General features: G+C 37.0%; 1 protein-coding gene across 14 annotated transcripts in view; it reads right to left on the bottom strand.

The window, feature by feature from the left end:
- The window catches only part of EYA1 (EYA transcriptional coactivator and phosphatase 1), a 350405-nt gene that overhangs the window by 162998 nt on the left and 168038 nt on the right, over window positions 1–19369 (bottom strand). For 4 of the 14 annotated variants that reach the window (XM_072734530.1, XM_072734522.1, XM_072734521.1 and 1 more), the window contains exons 3-4: window positions 3298–3347; window positions 1627–1754 (exon numbers count right to left, since the gene is read on the bottom strand). In XM_072734530.1, the coding sequence (XP_072590631.1) occupies window positions 1627–1754; window positions 3298–3347 (178 nt within the window). Of the gene's footprint in view, window positions 1–1626; window positions 1755–3297; window positions 3583–8519; window positions 8651–19369 lie in introns of those variants that run through there. The other 10 variants (XM_026012519.2, XM_026012527.2, XM_026012494.2 and 7 more) reach the window with 7 other exon arrangements.

Raw genomic sequence — 19369 nt, 5'->3', positions numbered from 1 at the left:
TTCTCAGCAAGGAGAATAACCATTTAAAGGTTTGCACCAGTGGGCCCCCTCTGACACTCCTGTCAGCGGCTACCTGCATGATGACACTGGCATGAGGCCCACCAGCCTCAGGACCTACAGTGAGACTGCTCATGCCCAACCTACACGGGGCAGCAGCCATGCTTCCACCTGAAGCCAAATTGCAAAGAAGAGGAAAAAGGACTGCTTGATATTTTTATTTTCTCTATAAAATCTACTTAAATACCAGAATTGCCTTCCTAAAAATAATTTCAATTTCTTTTTGATCACCTACCAAAACAGAGTTTCAGATGAGAGGCCACCTTATCCAGAGATTTTTATTTTATTTTTATTTTTTGCTAGATCAGCAAAGTTTCTCCTTTTGACAGTGACCATTGTTCATAAACACTGGTAATGAAGGTATTCACTCAAAAAGTAAAATATGGACTATTTACACATTAAAAATAATCACTGTTGGTATAAAAATGAACATGTCTAATATCAGAAACTTACTCTATTTTTTGTATTATCAGAAATTTCATACCATTGCTAGCTTCAAAGGGTTTCGTCAATACATACACATTGGAATATTGCACCAAACAATTAAATGGCATTTAGTTTTGCTTATTTTTAAGAATTATGATAAAAACTCACCATGGTGATTGGGAAATGACGATTAAGGGTTTTATGGATAGAATTCTAACATGGATAATTCATTGTACTTCTAATGAAACTTATGCTCTAAGTTCATTAAGGTCTGAAGCTTAGAAAGGAATAAGCACAAATATCCATGAAGAAGTAGTTTTTCAACAGGCTAAAGCAGAAACAAACACAACATGTAACATATCTTTGCATATGTTGAAGTTCTAAAATTATACACAGTACCTAAATAAATGGCCATAACAGCGACCAATACACACGGATAGCCTTACTTACATGTTTAGACTTAGAACTATACGGACTAAAATAGATATCTGCATAAAATTTACATATTCATATGTATTAATCATACAAAATAATTGTAACGGTACTATGTTTAACGTATACGATTTAGTTTTTAAGAAAGTAAACCAATTTCATGTATCTTCCAAATAAGGTTGTACATTTGCAACCCAATTTTTTGTTTTTACTAATTGATATTTTACTGGTCATGGCCATAAGAACATCAGGCACACAATTTTATTGGTATTTAGAAACAATCCAGTCCAACATTACCTTTAAACAAATGTTGTTATATTTAGTAACAAAAGGGAAAGTACCATGAAGGAAATATTTCCAAATTCTCCTTGCTCATAGAGTAAATCAATGCAAATTGATACTGTGCTCTGGAGAATGATCAACAAGGAGCTAAAAAACACTCCAAGGTTAGAAATGTTCCGCACGTGTGCCTATAATATGTACATAAACATATATACGCATTTGTGCCAAATAAAACCAGGCTGTGATACAATAATTTAGCACTGTGCAGCTCCTGAGGAGGAAAACTGATTCACAAGTCAAATTGTCTAAAGGGGAGCGAGTACGGTTAGTTTCATGGGTTTGACAACTGCAATTCCAACCACCTCATAACAAAGCATGTACTGACGAAGAAACAAGGTGCAAAGTAAACAGGGGAAGGCAGCCACTCACCTTCGGTGCCATTGGGAGTCATGGAATTACTATTTCTATGAGAGTTATCGAGTTTGGGACCACTGGGGGACTCGCTACTACCACTCAGACGGCTATGCGGGCTGGTTAGATCCTGCATTTCCATAGACCTAAAGACAAGAAGCCTTCCGTGTGACAGATGTACCAAATTCACAACACTACTATTTAATGTGCTAACGACTTGACACCTTTGAAACACAGTCACACAAAAGTCCCATTGTATCTATTTTCTTAGACTCCAAATGGTCCATCTTACATTTTAACTTCGGTCATGCTTTCATAACATGTGGTGTTCAAAGGTGTCGTTTGCTTTACCTGCCCAACCGAACATTCACATGGCACTTTGAAAATCTTTTTTCTTACACAGCTTATCAAATCGCAATGAGACAACTGTATCTATTTTAATTTTCAAAGAGAAAACAATGCAGTCGTGTTTTTTATATTGAGAAAAAGAGAGGCATGATTTCTGTAAAAGGCAAATATGTAAACAGGTATAATAGGGAAAAAAAAATCACTTTTCTATGGCATCTGTTTCATCTGATAAATTAGCACTAGGTACTCCCTTATAATTTACCACCCAATTGTAATTTAATGGGTCTCCAAACCAAATAAAACACTTGAAGCCTATAGTGCAGTGACAGGGAAAGAGATAGTCCTGATGCATGTGTTTACTCTGGCAAACTGCTTAATTGTTCCTCTGTTTCCCTTGAAACAAATGCAGCATTAAAACATTATGATGTCGGCTCACTTGTTTGCTTTGTGGATTACATACAGCGTGCCCAATTGAAAAGGGATAAGGCCAACATACAGGGAGTCCCTGCGAGCATTAGCACTTGGAATACCTCAGCTGTCACTTATTCAGAGAAATAACAATTCTACTTCAATGCTGCAATTTTGCATTTTTACCATATAAAAACATTTAAATACCCCCCCAACCCTTTTAGACTCAGTAGTTACTTATCTATAAAATTATGGTACAGAGGCCACTCCTCTGGTTCATAGTTGCAGAACTATCCATTTATATTTAATATTCTATTAATAGAGAGGAGGGGGTTTATCTAAAGCAACTAAAAACACACCTAGATACTCTTTTGCTTTCTGGCAGCCAATTAAAAAAAAAAAAAATCTAAGGCCCATTCACTTTACTTTAAACTTATGTGTTTAAAAAAAACAAGAAGAAGAAAGAAAAAAAGAAAAATAAAAGGAGGGGGTATTAACGTTCCACTGAAGTGAGGACTGTCCCTGCCCCCCCTCCCAACCAGGTCAATAAAAGCTAGTTATTTTGGAGATTGCACTTAAATAGTTTTTAAAATAGCTTAATATGAACCATGTAACTTCTAAATGAGTTTTTACTCTTCCAAATCTTCTAAATCCAGGCTAGAAATGGCTTGCAATCCAACTTTTCTCTCCTAATTCACATTACACATTCACAGTTTACCTAACACCAGAAACTATAGCCCATAATCATTTTCAAACCCAGGCTCCTATTCCCTCTCTACATACTTAAAATGTTTTACAAGCGCGCACACACACAAATTGCTAAGTAATTTCCAACAGAGGCTGTTGCTATTAATAGAAATAATTAAGAAATACTAGACAAAAATAGATATGGGTCACAGAAAGGTAATCTCCAAAAATGTCAAATATCCTTACCTGCAACTTGAGGAAACAGCAACATCTGAACTGGTTTGAGATGTTTGCACCTGTGAGCAGGGGGTAAGAAATTAGAAGCTGTTGTTACTCTGCTTCAGTGTCAGCTCTTAATTATACAGAGCACATGGCTGAGAACGACAATGCTCTCTTTTAACCAAAAGAGAAAAAGGAGGATACTGCAGCAGTGAAAGGCATATTGTCTTTAAGTTGAGGTCTCCACTGTTGTTTCCTCCAGCAGGTCTACCCTCCTCCTCCCCTTGTCAGGGGGGAAGGCAGCCAAATGACGGGATAGTGATTCATCACTGGCCTATGACAGCTGCAAACGGGATTACCCCTCCCCCAATCAACATGCAAAGCAGCCTTGCCCAGGCAGCTTGGAAAAGGTGCTTGGAAAAAAAAAAAAAGAAAAGAAAAAAATAGCTATTAGCAAAATGAGTGTGTTTCACAGCAGTTCAAGAATTAATCCTCCTGCATCCTCAGAAGATCTTTCATCTCGTGCTATCACCAGCTGAAACCGAGTTCCCGCCCACCCCTCTGCCTCCTGACAGTCTCTTATCCTTATCAGGATGGTTTTCGCCTAGATTTACTATTTGCCACTTCACGTCTACTGACGCGGCTTCTGGGCAACTTTCGGGCAATGCTGGGCTGACTCAAAACGGCCAAGGCAAGTGTTCACACCCCAAAGCACACCACTGGGGATGGGCTCAGTTACTCGTGCAGACGTACGCCTCCCGAGCGCTCCTCCCGCACTGCCTGGCTGAAAACAGAAGCAGCAGTTAGCTTTCCGTTCAGTTTTCTGCCGTTTAAACCAACCAGGACAACGGATGGCTCCACGATCAAGTCAGTGTCCCAGTTAGCCAGCATTTGGGTGCCTTTTGTCTCCAGATGAATCAACCAGGTGAACGTGCGGGCTCTGCTAGTCCCTGTCCTTCCTCCAGAGGCAGCGCGAACTGCCAGCAGGTGAAAAGCTCAGGTGAGGGTGGGCTGCTGCCTTACAAGCTCGGGCTGACGCCTCCCAGCGAGGAGCATTCTGAAAAACGCTTAAAATGACTCAGAATTCCAAATCTTTGATGTGTATTTTCATTCAACCTGAACTGACATCAATTAGGGCTACAGAACAAAGATGAGGACTGAAGCATCTCAAATGGCATTAAAGTGATCCAACCAAATATCTGCTCTTGAGTCGTTATTTTTTAAATTCTGATTGATGAAAACTAAGAAATTCTACCTTTTTTTTGGTGAGAAGAGCACATTGTTACAGTCTGAATGTCTTGGTGTAAGGTTATGTGAAATTTCTAGGTAGGGGTTTCTAGAATATGTGCAGGACGGAAAATAATTAAGAGACGCATTAAGTATTAAGTGAAAATTAATTTTAATGCCTGCAGATAGGTCATTTTGTGATAGCAGGGGTCCGCAATTTTTGCCAAAAGTAATGCTCTCACACAAGATTAAATGTTTTCCTTTAGAAACTGCAGCAATCTACCTCAAGGATAAATTTCCTTTTTTTTTTTTTCTTTTTTCTGCTTTTATACACCTGGAATAAATTATAGGTGAGAACTAACTTAGTTTTAAGAACTCTCTTGGCCCAATTATGGGAAAGAGTATGTAAAACACACTTTCTGTTAAATGTTAAAATACATTCCTATTTTAACATTGGCTAGATAGTATAATCTTGGAAATATAAGTTTAGTTTCATTGTATACTTTGCAAGTTTGATTTTGTGGCTTAACATATCAATTAAATTTCAAAGTCAAACTTAAGAATGAACTTCAAAATAAGTCAAACTTAAACTTAAAAATAAGCTATTCTAACACGTTTTCTCACTGAAAAAAAATGCATTTGCACAACAGCATTTTTTTTTTAAAAAAATGCTGGCCTGACTCAGTCTCTACTGTACTTTCATACACTACAATTTTTGAAAGCCCATATCCATGATCTTCATTTCATTAAGTATACTTCAGATATATTCTTTTGTGTCTCAAGGATTATTTAAACCATGTGTTGTGTGTTACTGTATTTAAAAATGACTCTTTAATCAAAATAACTTTAAAACAACTAATCCTCACTTAGGCTGGTCAGCTGAATCCACATCGTGGTCCAGGAAAAATAAATCTACTCTCAAGAATGCGAATGCAGACAACAATTAGACACAGATGTGAGCAAAATTAGTTACAGTTTACAAAATGCTACACTTCACATGCTTTTAGTTTTTTATGTGTAGTACAAGATTACAGTCCAGTAAGGAAACATACTCCTAATAATGACTTATCTGAAAAGAACACCTATTTCTGATTGGTGTTGATTTTTTCTTATGTTTGGCAATATCTCTGGAAGTTTTTGTGTTTTAAAGGTCTGAGAGCATAAGGTGTTTCAAAAATCATTAACCAGGCCCATTCCCATTCAAAAAGAATAAAAAAAATTATCTCATGGTTTTCAGAAAAATGCTGGTAGGTGTTCAGTAAGCTTACATTTTCTGCTTCCCATCCATAAACTTAACATGTTTCTTGTCTTCTTCTAATCTGGTATCTTTAATTCAAATGTTCTAGGAGTTTGAAAATATTTCCCATAACATTACAAATAGTCATCTACTATTACAACGAAGTCACTTCACTTTAATGCTCTTTCAAATTCTTTGTACAGAAAACCCACAGCAGCATACTGAGAGTTGCACATAAAAAAAAAAAAAAAAAAAAAAAAAAAACAAAGAGAAAAAAAGATAGAACTTCGTAGAATTTAAATTCAAGAATTCTGAACTAGTAACTTTGACTTCTGATTAGTTAATGAGGTCTTTTAAGTTTGCCTTTTTTCTAATTAAATTTATAATTCTTCACAGATGTAACTTTTGTTGATGTTCAATTTGTCTCTCTCATTTTGTTAAACCTCACATAGTACTTCGCCAATCCATTGAATAGCCACATTAAATCTGTTAATACCATGCTCTTCAACCCCAGAAATTATTTCCAGAAGGCAAACTTGCTTTGAGAGATCATCAAACAAGACTTAAGGTACACATTTTATCACATTTTCCCTACCACAGAGCTCAGGATGCAGAGCAAAATTCATGACTTTTGCACTGTTTATTATACTTTGCTAAATTACAAATCAAAAGCATCTGACAGCAGATCATGTATGAAGCCAAAAAGTTAATAATGTTCTGTGAAAAGTAAACTGTAAATGGAAAAGGATTCTAAATCTCAGCAGCACAGAGCAAATAAAATGTAGGTACTTGTCTAAATTATGGGTTTTCCATAGGCTTTTTTGCTTGCTAGAAGCAATTTTTATAAAATGACTATAATTTAAAACTTTTTTTTCTCCAAACTAAAAAGAAATTTTCAAAGTGAAAGTACTGAACTTATCTAAATAAATAGAGTTGGCAGGCAAGCTGGTTTTGCCCAACCACAGATCAACCTGAGTACTCCCAAATTTGAAAGACAATGGCAATTTTCTAATCAGAATGTATTTTATAAGAATGAGCCTTAGGCATAAATCTGCTTTTTAATCAGAATATATCCTTGCTAAAATTTTCCTCGATCAATATTTCTAACTATGGTGTCAGTGCTGTAATAAAAACCTGAACCTAAAATCGAAATGAACTTCTAGGAAGAGGCAGATGTCTTTTCAATGTTAACACTTATTTGCTCCTTTATCAGAGACTATAAAATGAATGCTCCAACGCTATTACTGATTTTAATGTAACATGCTGTATCTCGAACTTCCTCGTTTGAAAAAAGTGACAAAAATCCAGTCCCCCGTGAAAACAAAAACAAGCATTTAAACGACACTGGTGCCACTACAGTTTTAAAAGATTGTTTTCAAAATGAGCATTCATCGAAAATGTTGAATGAAATACCTTTGCTATCTGATTAAATGGGAGAAGGAATTTTATTCTCGCTGCAAGTCTTTCTCCTCTTTCTTGTGTATTCTAAAATATGAATCTTCGCATTCAACTGGAAACTTTCTTTTGAGAAAATCATTTATCATGTCTACGAAACTCACATAGCAGTTGACTTCCTTCTGGCAATCTAAAACTGAACAGTGGCTCAATTAGGCTTCTCTGTCTGTCACCGCGAAGAATTTTCAGAATTGAAAACCCAGGGCTGTTTGCTCACTTACTGAACACTTTGGGCCTTAGGAGAACTCAAGCAGCAAGAAAGTCAAATATCAAATATTTGATAATGCAGAAAAGCATGACTATTTATGTATGCATGTCCTCAAACCTCCAGACGGTGGGCGAAAAAACTCACAGAAGCCTAAAATAGAAGCTACTCTGAAAGACACATTAAAAAAAAAAAAAAAAAAAAACAATCCTAACCCTATAAAACTACACTTTGTGCTTAACTGCTGACTCTTTGTACCCCTTGTCATTTAAAGAAATGCAACATCAAAACACTTGTCTAAATTCAATGACAGGTCTGAATTTATTGAATTCTTGCAAAAGCTACTTAAACGTGTTCCAAAACTTCTCCCAAGAAATAGAAGCCCATGAGTCATTAGCAATATACTGATTTGGAATGACAAATAACTTTAAATGGTAATTTCAAAAGTTTGAGAATCCTGTTTTACATTTCAAGGTCCATTCAAGTCGTGGAAAGTGTCAATAAGTGAAAAGTACATTACTTTAGCGAACGTTTGTTATTTCGCCTTTTGAGGAGGAGCCTGTTATAATCCAACGCTTGGGGGAAATTTGTTTATTGAAGCCAAAGGATTTCCTGCCCTAAAAAGTGGCATCAGTTGATGTCTGCTACCTGTTTGTGCTCTCAAAATGGTAATCCCTTCCTCGGTTTCTCCTATCAAGCCGAGGTGTGGGTGAAAAGTCATCTGCGTTGGAGAGATGATACACACGCACTTAGCGCCTTATTCACTCTCCCACAGTGATCTGTGCGGTTCGTGCAGCAAATCAGGAGGGAGGCGAGGTGACCTCCCTGCAAGGATGCGGCCGTGAGTCCCGGTCCTACCGATCACAGGCGACAGTGATCAACAGCTAATCTGTAATTCTGTCTTAAGGATGCTAGTCGCTCAGACAATCGGGGGGGTTAGGAATCCTCCTTCTGGGATGGAGCCCCTGTGGCCGACGGAGCCCCCAGGTACAAAGTGTCAGGCTCTTGCTTTTATTCTGCAGCAAAGCCCAACACCCCCGACTGCGCTCCCGCTACCTGGGGTCTCGCCCACCGGGCCGCGGGGGTCAGTCCCTGGGGCTTCCCGAAGGGTCGGCGTGTACTTACAGCGCTCACGTCTGCCGCGTCCGCCCGCTCACGGCGCCCCTCGGAACGCTCCGGTCTAGCAGACCTCCATGCCCGGCGGGCGGGGCTCCCGGGGCGGGGGGGGGACGCGCGAGCTCAGCAGCGGCCCGCGGAGCGCGGCGCAGCGGCGAGCGGGGCGCCCCGGGACGGGGAGGCCGGGCCGCGGGCCCAGGCGCCCGGCCGCTGCTGCTGCTGCCCCTGCCCCTGCTCCTGCTCGCTCGGGCTGCCGAGCGACTGAGCGCAGACGCTGCCCCCCGCGCGGTCCCCGCCGCGCCGGCCGCCCACAGGAAGGCTCAGAGTCGGAAGTGGCTCTGCAGAGTGGCTCCCTCGCCCCAAGCTCGGAGCCATCGGCTCCCACCGTCCTGTAGGGTAACCTCTGCGCGCCCCGCGCTCCTCGCGCACCGAACAGCAGCCGCAGATAGCATCTGGGAGCCTAGACAAAGGACCGGCGCAGCCTCATCCCTCGGCGTGTTGGCGCAGCCTTGTAGGTCTGCCCGTGGAGCCTCGGGGCTTTTCTTGTTTTTGCAACGCAAACCACAGCTATTCTCTTGTTCTAACCTTATTGGTTTGAATGCAACAATTGAAAGGAGCCCTGCTCCGTCTGACTCAACCTTGCTGCTTAAAAAAAATTTATTATGTAAATGAACGCGCCCCATGCTATCTGGATAAACAGCTGTGTGAGAAGAGGTTCCCTGAGACACTGTCAACACACATCTCCTGCTGCAGCAGCTACCAATTACGAGCTTTGGGGAGTAGTTACACGTTATCTTTTAAACTTTTCCAAAAGTTTCTTTTTTTTTTTTTTTCCAGGCCCTGAAACTTGGGGAAATCAATACTTTTCAAGAAAAAAAAATTTTTTTTTTCTTTTTCCAAATGCACCAACTTACAGGTCTGGGAAAAATTTTTAAAAGAGAGAGAGAGAGAGAGAGAGAGAATGGCCACTTATTTATTAAGTAGGAAAAAGGAGAAAAGAAGCAACCGTGTAAACTGTTACCAGTTTAACAATGAATGCCTGAATGATGATTCTGCAGTGATTTCTAGAATGGCTAGTTTTACAGGAACAGCTTTTTGTTGTTGTTGTTGTTGTTTTTTTTTTTGGATATGAACCAGATAGTATTTCAGTGTTAACATCTTAAAGTCATTTTGGGGAAAAGATTTATTTTATCTAGAACGTACACTTTGTTCTTTTTAAAAATGCTAACTAAATTCACAGTCTATGCATGATAATCCATAACACTTATCTGGAGAGTTGACCTATTCACATTATCACTAAATTACAGCTTCAGTTTAAAATATTTACTTACTATCACGTTTTAGGCAAATAAATGACTTCGGTTGTTAGATTGATGACAACCGTTATATTGATTTCAAATATTTAAAGAAGGCATCATCGATGTGCCCATTATGTTTTAATTTGCCAGTCCACACCAAAGTTCAAATGCAAATGTTTATTTTGATACTACTCACTTATCATAACCAATCTTGTTCTCCAAAGTAAAATCTTTATACCCATTGGATTTTCTTTAAAACTGTTTTGCCATTAACGATAATACTATTCTATGTATTTGGTCGTTTTATTAATGATAAAAAGCATCTCTCTCTCTTTTTTTTTTTAAGGCTCTTGCTTTCGTATGAAAAAACATTTTTAAAATCACAGTCAATTCTTAAATGATTTTATGATACATTTCCAGATCACCAACTAATAAAACAGATACACACAATCTTACCTTTTCTTTGCTAATTTGTAAATGAATGCACCATTCCCATGCAACCAAAACAAAAAGCTTCTAATGAACAAAATTCAGTATGGGCTTTCTCCCCCTCTCCCCCCTGAAAGGATGCCAATCTAAATTCCTCAGAAAAGAACGCATTGTCAAACCTAAGAGTCAGCTTAAACTGCAAACTCACCTAGGATTTCATTTTGTATGGTACCGGCAAGGAATCATGGGCTAGTCATCTGCCATATTTGGGAGGCTAGGTCAAAAATCAGTTGATTGCTATTGGATCTGTTCATATATGCAGCAGAAATAGAATTACATTACCACCTACAGCACTTTCTCAAACCAGAAGTATCAGTTATTCAATATACTAAAGTATATATGCGGAAAATAAAATACAGCACATAATGGAGGTTTCTAGTGCTGTGAAATAAAATGTGATGTTACATTGATTCAATCTATGATATCAAGCACCCACATAGTAACTGCTTTTGCTATCATATTTATTCTTAAGGTCCATAAAATAAAAATCTGAGGTGCTGGTTGGAGAATTCAACCCTGTTTGAAACTGTACATTAACCTATTATACTCATGCTTCCCACAGTTTAAAACTTATTTTAGATGTGAAAGGATAAAATATTAGTTTTCTGACCCACGAGAGATTATTTTTGCATATCCAGGAGACACAAACTATACGAAGTCAAAGCAGCAGGATATCATGTAAAGTATCTGACTTTAATATATAAATAACTTGCATATATTATAATCAAATTAATCATATTACAGTAGTTTTTATATTGAAATTCAATTATTTTTATTTATATAACCAAACAAGATACCATTAAAGAAATGATGCATGTAATAATGAGGAAAATTATGAAAAGCATGATGAAGGTAATATGACCACTAATATGACACAGGTCATGCTTCATAATTATGTAACAAAGAGCTTAGTCATTGGCTAAAAGAAATGTCCATGTGCATATGTGCCAATTTTAAATGGTTTCCTTTTCCTAAAGCAAAATTAGATGGATTAAAAACAATCACATGCTTATCCATAAATTTTATCTGGATACTACTCCTGAATATCAAGTATGCAATAATTACCATACAACTTACACCAAAAACAAGTTATTCTCCAATAAATAGCCAATATGTAAGCCATTACTAATAAGATCCAGTTTGTAGCGTACTGTTAACTTCCTATTTCTAAATTTTCACTAACTACAATTACATAACCTATCCATATCTGTTAAGGACGAAAATGCACCCTAAATAAAGCCATACACATCACACCAGCAGTTAGAAACATTTGCTGAAAATTTGCCATTTGTAAAGACAGGTAATAGTAGAAAGCATTACCTTCTGATATTTCCTGAAGAAATTTCAACACATAAACATATGAATAGGAGCAAAGAAATTTCGAGTATGCCTTTTCCCCACTAAAGCAAAAAATAAGTATATGATTGTATCTGGAAAAGGAAAACATGAAATAGGCAATGGTAACAAAGTGTTTGAATACCCTCAGAGAGACAATATCTTTCATAGGCTGCATCTCCAAATAGGTTTTATCTTATAGAACAAGCCGTTGCTTAGACACGTGCCTAGTTTTAGAGAAGTCTGCAATTTTGAGAGTTGTTAGTGCTTTCTAATTAACAGAATTTTAAATAAAGGCATAAGTACAAAAATAAACAAATGTCCCTAATTAAAAAAAAAAAAAAGACTAGGGCGGATATAAGAAATTCCTCAGAACAATCAAAAAAGTAACTGAACTTTTCTAAAACTATGAGTAAACAGTTGATTAACCAAATAAAATATAAGAAATGAACGCAGAAAACAAATGCTCACAGGCAAGTATTTCTCTCCTTTCTCCCTTCCAGTAACAGTAATAAAGATCATGAGTAATTAGGAAGTTTTCAATGAAAAGTGTACTCAGAAGTTATTTTTCTTCTACTTGTGTTTACCTTTTAATAATTTTATTAAATTTTATTACCTGGTCTGGCATCAACCATCTCTTACCTCTGTTTCTACCATTCTTAGCAGATTATTGCTCAAGAATAATAGTATGGTCAGTTGCAAAACCATAATTAGCATTTAAAGGCCAATGCATTCTCTTCAAAAGCAAAATCCTAGTTGTTATTTCTTCCACACTAATAAAATCAATAAATATCTGATCAATAAAATCAACATTTTTTGATTCAGACTGTTCAAAGTGGAATGGCAAATAGAGTATTCCAAAATACTGTACTTCTGGTCCCTCTGCTTCCAAATAACTCTCTCTTTTCTCGTGTTCCTGCCATGGCATTACATTCCTGGCTTTTTTATGGAACCGTTGGAACAGTGGACGGCTGACGTTAAGATTCTTGCTGGCATTTGGAGTGGTCACTTCTATGACCTCCTCTTTCCCCACTGGCACGAGACCTACAATGAGGGCCCTGCTCCCAGTAGCCTTCTGCTGAAACACAACCAAGTAAAACATCCTCTATTTATTTTAAGAATGATACTAAATCTGCCAAACTGAATGTCTACCAGTATTTTGCTAAATGTTTTCCATTCAAACTCTAACATGAATAGCTTTTAACAGTAAATTTAAGGAGGCAATTACTAACTATTCACTGTACCATGGAAAATTATTTTAATAAATATTGTAGTCTTTATACCAACACAATTTGGAAACATAATCTATTTCCTGGCCCTCTAATAAGCACATTGGTTATTACATAAGCATAATAACATTTATTTATGTAGGGTGGGAAACTTATCATACGTAGTAATGACTGCCTATAGGATGTTTTTTTTGAAAATTATTATTCTAATAGAAAACTTGAGGAGCACTTATTGAAACAAATAATGATAACAAGGGCAATGGTGGATTTTTAAGGAAAGGGAATGGGATGATAGAGGTAAAAGATCTAAGAAAAATATGACATACCAGATTTTCTATTTTAAAAGCAACTTATTTTCAAAAATGGCAAACAGAGTTACTTTTTCTCCCTTCTGCCAAAAATATGTAAATAATTGTCTTGGAAGCATATGCTTAATCTCAGCAATAGCTCTTTTGCTTTCTCACACTTTCAAATGGATTTCTGTTGACATGAAGTAACCCAGAAAACCCAGATTTGTCTCCTCTTCAAACTTTTTTTTCTCAAAGCCATGGGCAAAACCAATCTTGTCAGCACCTCCCAATACTTGTAAGAGGATCTGGAAATTTGTTTTGTGTTTTCCAGGTTTCATGACAGCTGAGTTCACAGTTTTTAAATTCTTCAGAAATGTTGACTATCTCATGGAGCAGGGGAGGAAATTAATATTTACTGAGTGCTTATGCATGGCAGGCACCGTGCTAGGCGTTTTATATACATTCTTCATTTATTTTAACAAATAACATGACAATTTATCTGTATGAATCCTGTGTTTTAAAAATATGCCCTCTCCCCCCTAACTATTTGTTCTAGAATCTGCCTCATTTTTTCTGACACCATCAAAGTTACCACTAAACAGTAGATGGAGCACTGGGACATCAATGTGTCCTGGGCTGTCTCATCATTTTGAAGCAAGGGGACACCCAATAAAGTTAATAAATCCAGAAAGGTGTGCGACATGTTGAAATGATACATATTGAAATGGTATATTCAATATAGAATAGACACAATGACTATACAATATGTGACTATTCACAAACGTATATTGTAAGTTAGTGTGCAAGTTCAAAAATAAAAATACATTATATGATCCAGAGGGAAGAAATGTAATGAATCCTTAAACCTGAAGTGATCAAATCAGGGATATATTCTTTTTTCTCATTATTAATCAAAAAAAGGTGGGATCCCTGGGTGGCGCAGTGGTTTGGCGCTTGCCTTTGGCCCAGGGCGCGATCCTGGAGACCCAGGATCGAATCCCACAGCAGGCTCCCGGTGCATGGAGCCTGCTTCTCCCTCTGCCTATGTCTCTGCCTCTCTCTCTCTCTGTGACTATCATAAATAAATAAAAATTTTTTAAAAACAGGTGAATTACCTTTCTAAAATAGGGAATATAAATATTCCCAACTTTTTCTTCATAATACAAAGGAGACACTAAGGGTCTGAGTCTAGCACAAGCAAATCATATGGACAACTTGTTTTACAGTTCTATCCATTTCTTCCCTTTTGTATTCCTAATTTCAGTTATCCAGTGTGATATGCTTTGATCTTAATAGCTATTACATCATAAACACTTGATTTGTTCATGAGGAAATAATTACATTCAAAATGTACTCCAAGTGTCCTGATGCATTTGGAGGTAGAGTTTAAGCATCCAGAATCAAGAAGCTCTATTATTATTACAAAGGAATTGCCAGGAAGGAGAAAAATAAAAAACCAAAACTTAATAACCTAGAGATTTTTTTTTCTTCCTTCAAACAGCATTAACTTTTTCCCCCTCCAGTCTCCCAAATCGGAAAAAAGAGTAACCTCTAAAGCTGTTTTAGACAGAAGGTCAGAATTCAAAGGATCGGTAACCTAATCCACAGTGTGCTGCAATCACATTGCTATTGGAAACACAACCAGAAGCACCATTATTCTAGATGTTTTTATTAAGCAATGTCAATAGGTATACAACCTGAAGGTTTCTGTCTACTGTAAAGATTCGGACTTGCAGGCGATCAAGTTGCCTTGGGTCCTTGAATTTTACTTTAGCATGCTGTAGAGCAAGGAAAAAAATAGACTCTGCATTATATACTAAGAATACAATAGCTCCACTTTGTTCAAATACTGAAAGAGGGTACCTTTTTAGGACCGACCTGGAAATAAAGATGACAGTTTTCTAGTCTTTAGGTGTTCACAAGTAATAAAAATTCTTATTTTAGATGGTTTAATATTTGGAGTATTATACTGATTTTTAAAAATTTGCAGTTTGTATGCTTTCAAAAAATAGAAGTCTTCTTTCAAGTTTCCTGTTTTAACACCATTAATGAATGACTGTTTTACCTGAATTGCAGAGTAAAACAAAGTCAGGGATCTGGGTTTTTCTGAATTAGTGTATTATACATGTGTATGGTTCTTAAAAACAATGGCCTGGTTGATAGAGACTTATAGACTGGTGGCTCATTTTTTTTTTTTTAATCAATACTAGGAAAAACAAATAGTTTACCAAGAGGTCAGAGAGCCAGTAGGGGAGACCTCTACTGAACAGTTATCATTGACAAGCCCTGCTGAAAGATCCGCAAAACTCCCATTAGCTCTGGCCTCCTGGGAGAGCTGTTCACTTTCCTTCCTGCCCTTGCCTAAGAGGACAGATCTTCCTCACCAGCAGAGAGTGGATGAGAGGGGTAAGAGGAGGTAAAGGAGGGAGAGAACAAAAACAAAGCAGAAAACGAGAAGTTATTCAAGACGATCAGAAAACTAGTTCAAGGATCTCAGCTGTTCTTAAAGAATGAATGTCTATGACTTAGAAATTCTAAAGGAAAAAGATCATGCTTTTAGATATGCAGATTTTAATATGTTTTAAATTTACCTTTACTAGTATATATGTCTCTTTGGGGAGGCATTGCATTTGATAAGTATAAAAATGAAAAAAAATATAAAAGAACTAACTCACCGCAAATAAATTCATTCATGACCAAAGACTATTTGGAAGGAAGGTCCACTAAGCTCTCTATTTACAATTTCCCCAAATCATGTTGTTTCCCAACCAATGAATGGCCTATTTTGAAAAAAGATTTTTGAATGAGATATTTCACATTAAGACATTTCTGAAGCTTTATATGCCACATCTTTCTGTACTTTTGTAGGTTTTGTTTTTAAGGATTTTATTTATTTATTCATGAGAGACACACAGAGAGAGGCAGAGACATAGGCAGAGGGAGAAGCAGACTCCCTGCAGTGAGCCTGATGTGGGACTTGATCCCAAGACCCCAGGATCATGACCTGAGCCAAAGGCAGATGTTCAACTACTGAGCCACCCAGGCGCCCCCTTTCTGTACTTGTGAATTTTGTGTCTATCATTGTTCAAAGTTTAAATGTTGCCCTTTCCTTTAAATTTGTAGAACTGCCAAAATTTACCAACAGTCACTAGAAAAAAAAAAAAAGCACTAGAGATCCAAGTTCTAATTCCAGATTTAGCATAGGTTTTCTCTGTGCCCTTTATTATCACAATACTTAGACTCTCAATTTATAACCTGTAAACAGGCTGCCTATAAAATGGATGCAAGAAGGTTACACATTTTACCAAAATGGCATGGGGATAAAAATGTTTGCTGTAGGGGCATCTGAGTGGCTCAGTGGGTTGTGTCTGCCTTTGGCTTAGGTCATGATCTTGGGGTCCTGGGATGGAGTACCACATCTGGCTCCCTGTTCAGTAAGGAGCCTGCTTCTACCTCTCTCTCTCTCTCTCTGCCCCTGTCCCTAGCTCACACACTCATCCCCCCACAAATAAATAACAAAATCTTAAAAAAATATTTACTGCAATGGTAAAACTCTCACAGATAGTAAACTAGCAATAGAAAACTGAATTTCAAAGATTTCCCTGAATTTCTTTTGCTTCTGTGTTTTTATTTTCCCTACACATTGTTACATTTGCCCTGTACTGGAAACTCTAAAGTGGACTGGCTAGGGACATTATTGTCATAGAGGAGTTAATCTCATTCTCATGTTCAAAACATATTTAAATCACTTTATAGAACAAATTGAGTCATTGAAACTGTGCCAGGAATTTGCCATCCAGACAATAGGAAATAACCAAATTCTAAGGAGATGAAGAAATTAGAAGAGACCTGAAGTCACTGTATCTACATGGGCTATGTTTTTGAGTGGGACAAGAAAATGAAATAAAGAGTTAAGTTCCACTGAAGAAGAAGTTATCATCGACATGTTTAGTTTTACCTATCATATTCCTCACAAAGTGCTCTTTACTGCAAAGCAGTCCATATTTCCCTTTTGAATTCTTAATGGGAAAATTCAGGAAAATTAATTTTAAAAAATGTAAATAAGGGTTTTCTTTAAAGAAACCCTACATCTTCACCTTTCAGAAATACAGCCACAATATTGTCATTTTCAAATTCTGCTGCTTGTAGGCTATTCAGAAATTTAACTAACCAAGCTAGTTAGTGGGTCTGTCAGCCAATCAGTCACTCAACAGCTATTTACCATGCATCTGGTATGTGCTGAGTACTGTGGCAAGTAGGGGACAAAGCAGTAAATGAATAAATTCCCACTTATCATGTGTGCATAAAAGTGTATAATAAATTAAAATATGGCCAACTGACATAAACATTTATTTTTGCTTTTTTTTCTACAAACCCCACTAAAGCAATAGTAAATGGATTTTTTAAATAAAGCATAAATACCAAAGAACAAAGAAGGCAGCTAATAAGAAAATGATAAAAAAAATTAGAGGCAAAAAAACAGACAGACCATTAGTATCTGGCTTAGAGAATCTGAGAAAGCTGAATCAAAAGTTGGCAGTGAGAAAAGCTGAAAATATACCTAATTTACACACCAAAGCCCCAAACATTTCAGGAATTGGAGGTACCAAGTACTTTTGGAAGTAGGAATAAAAAAAATACAAAAAAAAGGAGAGTACAAATCGGTTTAAGAAGCAGTTAGATTCACTCTTAGATGCCTCTCCACATAGTCAGTAAAACAAATACACTTGGACTAAAGGAGAAGCTCTGGAATGTGTTCTGGAAGGGGTACCATACTAAAACAGGTAGATTCTGTTTGCAGAACCCTGAATGCCGGGACACACCGAATTCTGGAACAACTGCCCTTGTTTCCTTCCATTAAGCCTTTCCCCATTTGGATTTCCTAGAATAATGGCAGCTAAATCTAGGATATCCAGGCAGTAGATAAAAAGAGCCTTCACTAAGAATTCTAACTAGCCCAAGTGTAAAGACTTGAGAAACTTATACCTGGAGGTCTCTCAAAGAAAAGACCCAGCCTAACTGCCTTACCATAACAACCATGGTCTGTGAGTCCCCAGACAGTCAATTCCAAGGTGCTCCACTTGTATGTATAAGCCAGTATTCAAGGGTTAGCTGTGTCTGAGGAAATCCTCTTGCAAGAAATTAGGAAACCAAATGAACAGAGAAAAGCAATCTGAGGAAACAGAGGTCAGGCAAGAGCCAGAAAAACAAAAACAAAAAACTCTCATTAATAATCACAGAGAAATAAGATAGTTGATAAGATAGAAAAGTAATAATAATGAGATTTTAAGAAAGAGAAATATCTAACAAAAAAGAGCCCTTAGAAAGAAAAAGCAGATGAGCAGAAATGTGTAACTGAATGTTTGAAAAAATAAAATTGAGGAAGTTATGCAGAGAATAGAGTAAAAAACATGGAAAATACAAGAGAAGAACAGAAAATACAATAATAAAATAAAAATAAAAGAAAATATGGTGGTCCAACATCAAAATAACTGGAGTTCCAGAAGGAAAGCAGAGAAAATGAAGGGTAAAATTTAAATAAATAATTCTAAAATAGTTCCTAGGACATTAAACTTCATATTGAAAGAGCTCAATAACACCCAACAAAAATTTTTTTTTTTTTTAAAAAGGGTGATGAACATTGTTGAGACATTTCAAAAATCCTTGGGGAAAGGGTAGCCCCTACATGCATCCAAAGAGAAAAAAAACAGATCTCACAGACAAAACAGATCATGTGACTTCAGATTTCTTAATTGGAACCTGTATTTTTAGAAGGTAATAGAACAATGATTTCAAATTCCTTAAGGAAAAATAAGTCTCAACTTAGAATTTTATAACCTAAAATACTTTATAAAAAGTAGGAAAATTGAAGATACTTAAATCAAGTTGAGGGTATTTGCAGTCATGTCAGGTTTTAAAAAGTTTATTTCAGAAGTATCTTTTTTCAGGAAGCTAACAGAAGACATGTTTTAGTGAAATTTGGGAGCTAACCTCCTTTATGAAATAAGTAAAAGTCCTCCACAGAGGAAAGAGAAGAATCTAATCCCTGATGTTGGTAGTAAAGAGAATTTCTAGGATGACAGCTCTGCACCAGGCATGGCTGTCCAATCCAGAAGAGGTCAGAAAGCACCAGAAAGGTTTTTCAAGATGAAAAAATTGATAAATAGTTGATACATCTGAGCACATGGAAAGAAGAGCTAAATAATCAAGGGAGGGTA

This window comes from Vulpes vulpes, chromosome 13 (assembly GCF_048418805.1).
Source record: "Vulpes vulpes isolate BD-2025 chromosome 13, VulVul3, whole genome shotgun sequence".
Lineage (NCBI taxonomy): Eukaryota > Metazoa > Chordata > Mammalia > Carnivora > Canidae > Vulpes > Vulpes vulpes.
The sequence above is the reverse complement of the archived record's forward strand: the minus strand, read 5'-3'. Positions and strand labels throughout refer to the sequence as shown.